This window comes from Oreochromis niloticus, linkage group LG18 (genome assembly GCF_001858045.2).
Source record: "Oreochromis niloticus isolate F11D_XX linkage group LG18, O_niloticus_UMD_NMBU, whole genome shotgun sequence".
NCBI lineage: Eukaryota > Metazoa > Chordata > Actinopteri > Cichliformes > Cichlidae > Oreochromis > Oreochromis niloticus.
This window is the reverse complement of record NC_031982.2, coordinates 38,184,051-38,195,055: the sequence shown is the minus strand read 5'-3', so window position 1 is coordinate 38,195,055 and position 11,005 is coordinate 38,184,051. Positions and strand designations below refer to the sequence as shown.

Below are 11,005 nucleotides of genomic sequence, written 5' to 3'. Positions count from 1 at the left end.
GCGAACCCTTTTTATGTGGTACACGGCGCTCAGCAATTTGTCAAAAAATGTTTTAGTATGACTTTGGTAAGCTACGAAGTTGCACCGCTTGATGGATTGTTGGAGCATTACAGCTACTGCAGCCAGGAGCCTTGCAGAGTGATACATACTGTGCTTCAACGTAATATTTCCGTATTGTGTGTGTATAAGGACCACAAATTGCACCTGTTCTGAAACATCTTAAGGACCGAGCTCAAGTGGCTTTATAATGACAGCATTCAGGTGGGAGGAGTCCGAGGAATGAAATAAAGTAATGACAGGTGGGCTTTAATCACAGATTCAATTTAATTCATGCAGGAGCTAACAGCAATAACCTATAAAAATCTATTCAATGGATATAGAGGATACAAGTACAACTGAAGTAAACTGTTATCTTCATTTATCCCTAGTACATTTTCTTCAGGTTTTGTTTGGTTTTTTTTGAAACCCTCTCTTGTAAAGCGGTGCTGGATGAAAGATGAGCTCTGGCAGGAAAAACATCTTTGCCTCACACTGTAAGGCAAATCAAGCAGAGAAACACCTGTGCAGCTACAGAAACAGCACTTTGATGCATGCTGGAGGAGTCCAAGCAACACAGTCATCCCCTCAAAACTTGCTGCTTTACTACTGTCAAAATATTCATCCATTAGTTACTGTGTACATAAAACAAACAACAAAACAAAGACCCTCCCCCATGGTGGACCTGCCTACCCAACCTGATGATCCCATCAGCACAACACGTCTACATTCTTACAAAACTCAAAAGTTAAAAAATAAAAAAAACCAAAAACTTATGTCAGTCTTAATGAACGAAATAACCAAAAGTGATATGAACCAAATAAACTAAACAGCTACCAATGTAACAAAAACCTTTAATTTTATCTGTTTATTAAAAAACAAATAGCTCAAATGCTGTTTAACATCAAAAGAAACTGACTCCAAATCAGCAACAGCTATCAACTATCCTCTAATGCACAGCAAAAACAAAACTTCATATTCAAATTGAGTTTCAACTTCGCCACAGAGGAATATATCAATAAATAAAACCAAAACTAAAATCCATCTTTTGAGAGTCACCATATTTTCACTGACGAATTTGATGAGAACAAATTAACCCTATAATGCCCTTTGTATCATATTTGCTACATGACTTTCTGAAACCTCTATCTCATCAACATGATCGATACTTGCCATAATTTCAAAATGTTATGGACAAACTCCTTTTTTTGTCTAAAATTAACACTGTTGTTAACAAAAATGCCAAATGTATCAAATGCATCAATCAAAACAAAAAATATATATTTATTATATATCATAAACAACATGATATTAAGAAAAGGAGTGGATTTTGTTATAAGGGTTATTAAACATTTGAGCCCCCCCGAAAAAAAAAAAAAGAATTTTCTGGCTATTTTTTGGTGGATTGGGTCTTACAGGGTTAAATCTGCTTTATACATAATAAACATGCAATAAATGATGATTTTGGAACACAGCTTAAAGGTATTTAAACTCTGAAAGTTCTCCTGTGAACCTGTATAAATTCTCAGATCTTCTTTCAAGCTTGGCTTCTTGGACATTGTTCTCTAAATGTTTCAAGACTACGACTTGTCACCTGTGTGAGTTTTCATGTGGCGCCATAAATGACTGCTAGATGAGAACATTTTCCCACATGTTTTACAATGATATGGTCTCTCACCCGTATGCGTTTTCATGTGGCGCCATACATGACTGCTAGATGTGAACATTTTCCCGCATGTTTTACAATGATACGGTCTCTCACCTGTGTGTGTTCTTCTATGTGCCGATAAATGACTGCTACTTGAGAACACTTTCCTGCATGTTTTACAATGGTACGGTCTCTCACCTGTGTGCATTCTCATGTGTATGGTCACACCACTGCTTCGTGTGAAACTTTTGCCACATATTTTACAAGAATACGGTTTCTCACCTGTATGGGTAGTCTTATGGCTTTTAAGTGTTGATGACAGACAAAACTTTTTCCCACACATTTCACAAGAATATGGCTTCTCACCTGTGTGGATTCTGTGATGTTGACTCATTTTGTACTTATTCTTAAAGGATTTTCCACAAAGATTACATGTTAAAGACTCTTTACCTGTGTCAGAATTACTCTGACTTTCTAAGTTACTATTTGTCCCTGAGTCTAAACTCCTGCTTCCTCTGTAATTTTGGCTCTCATCTATAGGACAGGTTTGAGAAGGGAGCTGGTTGCTGTTTGCTTCTGGGTCATGGTGGTCTCTTTCCTCAGCAGCAGTCACCATAAAGGTATCAGTCTCCTCCTTGAGTCCAACCTGCTCACCCTCCTGACTGGTGCAGAGTTCCTCCTGTTCCTCTTTAATATGTGGAAGTTCTGGTTCCTCCTGGTGCAGAGAGTTCCTCTCCTGGCTCCAGAGCTGCCGCTCAGGGAGAACATCCTCATCCTTACAGACAGGCTGCCGTGGGAGTTCTGGAGGGAAGGAAGGACATGTGGAAAAGAAAAGTAATGATGATAGACTGAGCTCATTTTTTTTTTTTTAAATCGGCTTTGCTTCACAGAATCTCAAGAGGTTGTGAGTAAAACAGCGACCCAGGGTTGGATATAACTAATGGCTGATTTTATTAGTGCATTTACAGCTGTTGAAAGTATTGCAGATAAGGTGGGTCCAAGTTATTGTCAGAGTCTGCGCAGTAGTGACTTGAGGTGGAGCGTCTGGATTACTGTCCCGCCCACACACCTGCTGGACGTGACCGCAAACTCGCCACCCTTTGCTTTTTATGTAGCCCGACTGCTCCCACTGTTGACTCATTAAATTAAGGTAGATACAACCACATCGCTACTATTTATAAAACAAAAAACAACAACAAAAAAAAAAAAGACACACACACAGCTTATAATCTTATATTTCTACAACATCTAACAGCACTCTGCTGTTAATTTGTTAGCTACATTAGCCATTAGCATACACACTGTGTTGGAGGCTTGTTGCTAGTTAGTTACCAATGCTGCACACCTATTACTTTCACAGTCTGTATGTTTTAATGATTCAGCACTCCTTAGTTTTTGTTTTTATCCTTCTTTAGATGGTGATAACATCAGCTGCACATTCCAGAGGCCCAGAGTTAATGTTAATATCAAAAATGTAAGGTTGTCATTTGAGATTTTAGGGAGACCATAAGGACCAAGCTGGGTTAGCTCGGTCCAGAGGTTTATAAAAACTTCTTCCAACAGAAGATGGACACACCCACTAATTCATGAGCACTGTGATGGAGATGTTTGCTTTGTGTGATTAACCCTCTGGGGTCGACTGACGTGCCAGCGTGTTGGTCACATGACCAATTTAAGATGACATGGCAACAAGATGAACCCTGAGTCTCCATTTCAACTTGTAGTGAAAGTCTGGACTTCAATCTATATACCAGTTTTTAAATTGTGTCGATAGGCCAGGTAAAACCAAAGTTATGATAAAAAGTATATGCAATTTTTTACTGAATACTATTGTTGTGTTTTCTGCAGGAAGAAATGGTAAACACATTTTCTAAGGACAGCGATGGGGAGCGCTCTCTGCTTGCGACTAAAAAAATAAAAAAATAAAATTAAACAAACTCCACCCTTTTCCCCTTGGTGGAAAAATGTACTATGTCAACCAATCAAAAAAATTATGTGGCAACATGTGGTTGTTTAGGAAGAGGGGGAAGTTTTGGGAATGACGGCAGCGAGTGATTGGGCGCGCAAAAGAAAGAGTTTTGACATGTGAGAGATTTGTGACATTTGGAGTGTGTAGTTGGTGTGAAGTGTAGTCAATAGTTTTGTTGTGTGTCGAAACAATGAGGCAACTGCTGAATGTCACAGTTGCTGCCAAAAAGCCACCAAAGGCAGATTACAGAGCAAACGCTGTCTCCAGGTGGAGTGATACACCTGCTGTCAGGCCTGAGGCTAAAAAAAGATACCAAACAAGCAAAGTAAAAGTTTTTTTTTAACGGTGAAATGTAGAGGAAAAATCAAAAGCCGTTAAAATGGCCAATTGTGCCGTGGACCCAGAGGGTTAAATATACATCCTCTCTGGTTACTCTGGTATGAATGATACAACATTGGCAAAACACAGTGTGAAGAAATTCTAGATTGAAGTTTTTAATTTAACATACAAGTGATGACCTTTGATCTTAATCAGGTTTAATTTAATGCTGTCAGAGAAAATCTCATGTGCTCTTCATGCAGCTGAAGCTGTGCAGGTCTGAGATCAGCAGCTTTCTGAAACAGCAAACTGAGTTACTGGAGAATCTTGTCTTCGTTATCATTCCCCTCGTACGTTTTATTACTTCGATTTCAGCGTCTTCGCCACACAACTGAAGCGTGCAGTTTACTTTGTGTGCACTCAAATGTAGGCAAGTCAACTAGCGCCACCTGTGGCCAAGTGCGATAGTCCACAGCCAGATTAACTTCTGACAAACATCCGGCTCTGGCTCCATCACCACGTTTTAATTCCAGTTTCATGCACAACACATTTGTAGCTTTCAGTGTTTTCTGTTCTTGCGTCTTGCACATAAACCTGTAACGGAATACATTTACTCATATTTTGTTTTTGTTTTGTTTTTTTTTGTAATTAAAGTCTTTATTTGTTTTTAACCTTTATACAAACAAAAACAAAACAACAAACCAAATAACAACAGAAAAACAAACAAACAACAAAAAAACAACAACAACAAAACAAAAACAAAAAGACAGCTTCCAATCCCATGATTAATTCAACTATGCATTTTGGATCCATTTTGCAATACTTACTATCAGTACACAACTATCAATACACACACAAAAAAAGGACAATACAATGAAATTCTTAAGTTATTCCGTTACTGAGTGCCTACACCCACATACAAACACAGCAAGCATAAAATTTAACTAAAGATAATTGTCCTGACCAAATAAATTTCAACCATCTCAGCCGAAAACACGTCCCCATGATTTGTCAAAACCCTCCCTATCGTCATTAATCCTCGCCAAGAATTTTTCATACGACACCATTTTCAGCATATTTTCTTTCCACCTATTATATTCTGGAGGAGATGGTTCCTTCCATACACTGAGAATAACTCGGGCCGCTGCAATCACCCCCACCTTTATAACCACAAAATCATATTTTGAAACCCCCGGCAACACCGACCGATCCCCTAATAAGCACAGTCTTGGTGACAAGGGTATTATTAAACCAATCCACCTTCCTATTTTGTCCAATACTTTTTGCCAGAAGGGATAAACTTTCCCACATTCCCAAATAGCATGTATAAATGTCCCTGGATCTGAGCTACATTTCCAGCATATATTACTGGGACTGATTCCCATTCTATAAAGTTTAGAATGAGTGAAGTACCATCTGTGTATTAATTTGTACTGAGTAAATTTACCCCTGGCCTCTCTTATATATTTATCAGAGAATGACAAAATTCTACACCAATCTTCTTTAGAAATTGCACAACTCAAATCTCTCTGCCATATAATCCTCAAGTTTTCACATATCTCTTTTTTTAGATTGTTAAACAGTTTGTAGAAAACAGCTGCTTTATGTGCTGTACTGGACAATTCTAAAAACTCCACCACCATATTTGTGTTTTGAGTAAACTTTCCTTTGGTAATACAATCCCTTATTTGTAAATATTTCCAAAAATTATTTTCTCCTGTCAAACCATATTTTTGGGTTATTTCAGCGAATGACATAAACACTCCCCCTGAGTAAAGATCACTTATCCTGTGTATGCCTTTGACAAGCCATTCCTTCCAGAACACCATTTTTCTCCCAATCTGTATAGCAGTGTTGTTCCATAACGAGGTATAAGGTTGTCTTAAATGAGAGGCTCCACACATCTTGTGCACCTCGACCCAGACAGCTTTAGAATACCCGAGCACTGGGTTATTATGAAAGTCTTGTCCATTAATTGCTGAGCCCTGTGAGAGAACATCCAAGGGTGTAAAAGGGCTCACTAGTTCCTGTTCGATCTTCATCCAGCTCAGCTCAGAGTCCGAACCTGTCCAGTGCTTGGCCAGTCTTGACATTTCAAAAGCTAAATTATACAACTTCACATTTGGGAGGGCCATTCCCCCAATGTCTTTAGCGGCCCACATTTTCTTTATATTCACTCTTGGCTTCTTCTTATTCCACAAAAAATCCCTAATTAGCTTCTCAAATTGACTAAATATGTGTAAAGAAATTCTTACAGGTAACATCATGGAAACATAATTGAACTGTGGGGCCACCATCATTTTAATCACATTAATTTTACCCCATAGTGTAAGATTCAATTTACCCCATTTATCCAGATTTGTTTTTATCTTTAGGAGAAGAGGTTCCATATTTGAAAGCATAATATCCTCCAGTTTGGGGTTTAATAATATTCCTAAATACGTCATACCTGAAGATAAATACTTAAAATTGAATGGAGTAATGCATCTAGAATGACATGATGCTGATAGTGGCATGCCTTCCGATTTGTCCCAGTTTATCTTATAACCTGACAACCTTGAAAATGACTCAACACATGTGAGTAGCGCTGGTAGAGACTGCATGGGATCCGTTAATACTGCTAAGATGTCATCAGCATATAAAAATAACTTGTGCTCCATACCCCCTGCATGAACACCTCTGATATCCCTGTTAGCTCGAATAGTTAAGGCCAGTGGTTCTAAAAATATTGCATATTTTGTATTTTAATTATGAAACGCTGGTACATGTATTCCGTTACTCCTCAACACTGCCTACAACACAAGCTTGATTATTTTAACAAACATTTGTGGGTGACGCAGCAGCTGGAGGAGTCTGTGACAAACATCCCAAACAGCAGAGCGCTACATCCTATGGTGTCTTTGTATGCTAGCTATAATGGTCACGGTGTATTGTACTTGAACAAACACTGACTACCAGCCTCAGACTGGGCACAGTGCTTTGTCTTAGGGCTGGGCCATATCACGGTACACACAGATAAGACTTGTGCACACAAATCTGCAGTAACTGCACATTTACACATGGCAGCCTCCTAAACCTCATAAGCGCAGTTTCTTCATTCAACAACCCGACTTTAGACTGTGTGACCGTGACAACATACAATTTCTCTCTTTCTAGATTGAATGAACCTACTGCAGAAAGTGGTAGTGCACAGTGTGTGTTGACTTTCTGTGACAGACCGAGGAGCGAAGGATACTTAGGCACAGGTTAAAGTCCAAAAAAAGGATTTTTTATTTAACCCAAAAACATAATTGGTTAAATCATGCAAAAAGAATGAAAATCTTGGGCCCATAAAAGAGGTCAAAATAACAGAACTCTACTCAAAGTTAGCAAACCATACTGATAACTCAACCTGACCTAACTTAACGAGACAAAGGGGAAACTTAAATAGTGTCTGATCAGCTCACAAAAAGGGGTAAAACACACAAAACCTAACTGAAACTAACATAAAGAACTCCGATTCCCCCCCATGGTCCCGAGGAATGAGCCAATTTGCAGCTTTCCATCAAGGCTCGCTCCGCCCCTTTTCCACCTCTTGGCTCCTCAATCAACTGGAGCAGCTGCAACTAACGTAACTCAGAAAACAAAGAATAAATCATGCATAACAGTGTAAACTAAAATGTGTGCACTTATTTTAGAATGCAGTGTTATGTGGGTATGTGAATTAATTCTAAACCAAAACCAGTTATTTATTGTCCTGTAAATTAATTCCTATATTTAAAGAAAGACAAATGTGAATGCAATGTTATGTATGAGCCTCTACACTAATATGGTGGCTATTACCACTGTGTGGCTGTAAGTGCAGGCGTCACACTTTCCTTGTGCAGTGAGTGCAGACGTTTTGCATTTTAAATGAACAGAAAAAATGATTCTTGTTGTCTTTGCTTAACGGCCTGTTTTAGTCAATCCATTGTTGGCACCGCATCTTTCAACATGATGTTTGTGGGTCGTTTTGAATGCTCCAGGTGTAAGTGCAGCCACTCAGTCCTTACTCAGCATGGTGATAGATCCAGGTGCAGATGTGTTACAGGTTAATCTGGCTGTATGCTATGGCACTGGACAGGACTCCATTTGAGACTGCTGCAGGTACTATGTGATACTTCAGCAGATCCAGCTACAATATAACCATCATATGCAATTTTTGGAAATTAAATTATGAATATTCTCAACTTGGAGAGTTGATGTTTTAAAGCCAACTCACCTAAAACTCAAAAAACACACATGACACACCAACTGGCACACCGGAGTCACTCACTTTCTTAAACCCACTCACTTTCAGGAGATCTACTCAGTCACACTGGCTCTGTTGCTTATCAATCATTGTCTAACTACTGTAACTCCCGTCTCCTCACAAATGTTAGTTAAATTAACCAAACCTATACAGACTGTATCTAACTACCAACTCTCACTATCTGTGACGATCAGTTATCTATTTTGGCCCCAAGTGTTTCTGACAAACAGTACATGATTGTCCCAGGTGACCACAAACTCACTAAACCACCATTTCAAATAATTTTCAAATTGAATTCATTTCCAGAGAAAAAGACACAAATTAATCTCAAATGTCTCAGGTGAAATATTCAGTGTTTATTTGCTGGTTTGTCAGTAGCGGCTCCTGAAAAGCAAATCTACCACATATCTGTTTGACTGTCACCAGTTTATTCACGACACCAGTTAATCACTGGCAGAGGGGTGAAGTGGCGTCTCCACCTAAGGAGATGCTCAGAAAACTGCAGAAGAAGAAATGTGAGCTGAAGTGCTGGATTTCAGCCAAATATGAAGGAGAACTGTGGCTTTCCTCCAACCTTTGACCAGTGACCATAGCGTCCTGTTTATCACACATAATAAAAAGCGTTTACTGTCTGGGTGTGGGGCTCTTTGTTTGTTTGGGCCTCCTAAGCGAAGCAGTTGTTTTATTTTTTTTTTTACTTGAGCCTTCAACTGCTTAATAAATTTAAGAAAATCCACTTTGAGTATATTTTTCTTTTCTCTCTAAATAAACCCAACATTGATCGTCACCAGTTAATCTGCAACACCAGCAGGGATGCAAAAGATGCAGTCGAGTTTTTAAATGTCCCGCAGAGCTGTGATTAGGATCCTCCCTCAGAGTGACACTCACCTGTCCTGTGCAGCTTGATTTGGGGTTTCCAGGTGATATCCAGCAGTCTGCGCTGACGGTCGATCTCTTCCTCGTACTGGACGATCGTTTTTTCAAACTCCAAGAATATTTGTTCAGCAGCAGCAGTTAGTCGCTCGTTGATAAACTCTCTCAGATACTGAACTGAAGGCATTGTTACTGCCACAGCTCACATAAAACAACACAACAAAACACAACACAACAGAAGAGTCTCTGCTCAGGCACACAAGAGGAAAGTTTACAGTATTAGCGCCTTTCTTTTGTTTAGTTCCGCCTGGTGTCACGTGATAAAGCTCCGCCAGAGCGGGACTGTTAACGCACCTCCCTCCCTCTCTCTCTCTCTCTCTCTCTCTCTTATTAATGAATGTAAAGTATTACAGAGAGCTCGGGGAGTCAGTGTAAAGCCGCTAACACCACAGTGATGAGCTGACTCTTTTCGGTCCCACACTCTCGGCTCTGTTCACACACGCGCCTTTCCTTTCTTTACTTCCGCTTGGTGTCACATCGTTGTTGTTCCGGCAGAGGACATTTACCTTTAACTGTTCCGCTGTCGAAGATTTCTCTCTGTTTCAAATCAGTTTCTAGCTGAAAACAATGGGGGTTTTTTCACATCCATGAAAAACAAGAAAATTACAATATTATCATTTGAATTTTAAGTTTTCTGTTTTGAAATTATCTGAATGGTTTTCTTACATTGAAGTTTACCATGATTCTTATCTTGAATCCACTGCCTCCTTAAACCGATCAGCACCGCAGACTCAGATGACATTTTTAAATCTCATTTTTATAAAAGGAGTTACTGTTTGGATTTGGTGAGTTTAGAACAAATAAAAGAAATATGTTTTCACACAGTTTAATTACATAGAAACTCACGAAGTAATGCCTGAATAAATTATTTGTTAATTATTATTACTGTTTAGCTGACCACTAATACATTTTTATTATATTCAGATGTTAAATATTTGGCCTATTGTCTATTAAATCAGATGTTCTGGTGCTCCATATTTTCATTTAGATGAGATGATTTAACTTATCACTGTTAGCTTTGTTCTTTTCAATTTTAGTTTGCTTTTAATTCATTGTTCGACTTTTTTGTCTCTAATCATAACCAAGAGAAATTCTGTTTTGTTAAAAATTCTGTTTATGTCAAACTTAACCCTTAATATACTAAAAGAGCTCAGTGATGGAGAACATTTGGCTCCTTGTGTTTGCACACAGTGAAAGTGCTGCATCCTCCCTCCTCACAGTGATGTGTACTCATCCATGTATCTTGCAAAAGATGTAAAATAGATTGTGTAAGATACAGCAGACATCATTTCACTGAAAACCCTGGAAGCTTTGACATGACTGGAAAGACTGAAGCAGTTCACATATGTTTTTGTCTTTGGGTTGATAACAAAGATGACAGAGAAATGAAGCAGAAAACACCAGAGTCAGATTTGCTGTGGAAGCACAAAACAATTTGATTGGCTGAGATGAACTGAAACTATGATGTCAAAATGTAATTGGCCCCGCCCACTGAACCTTGGTCATTGTGCTGCAGTGGAAGAACATTGTTCATGTGCTGTCTGTCTGGCTTTAATAACTCCAAAGACATGTTGCTGCACCTCTTTTTGCTTCTATCTCACATTATAGGTGAGTTTAAGAACAGGGATTAAAGTTTAGTTGAAGCTGCTGCATTAAGCAGATATACAGACTGCATTTCACTACTTTTCTTCTTTCTTTTTCCAGGACTAACAGCTGGAGACTCAATCACTCCTCAACAACCTGAAGTCACTGAAACAGAAGGAAAATCTGTCACACTCACATGTAGCTATCAGACAGATGCAGATAGACTTTACCTTCACTGGTACAGACA

At 38.9% G+C, this 11,005-nt stretch overlaps 1 protein-coding gene across 1 annotated transcript; it reads right to left on the bottom strand.

Annotated features, from left to right (window-relative positions):
* Nucleotides 1-305: 305 nt before the first annotated feature.
* On the bottom strand, nucleotides 306-9,648 carry LOC109195407 (zinc finger protein 2 homolog). Its single transcript, XM_019347427.2, has 2 exons — nucleotides 9,130-9,648; nucleotides 306-2,485 (listed from the first exon to the last, which is right to left on the bottom strand). Exons 1-2 carry the CDS (start codon nucleotides 9,299-9,301, stop codon nucleotides 1,617-1,619), a joined length of 1,041 nt encoding a protein of 346 aa, XP_019202972.1. The 5' UTR covers nucleotides 9,302-9,648; the 3' UTR covers nucleotides 306-1,616.
* Between the last annotated feature and the right edge of the window lie 1,357 nt (nucleotides 9,649-11,005).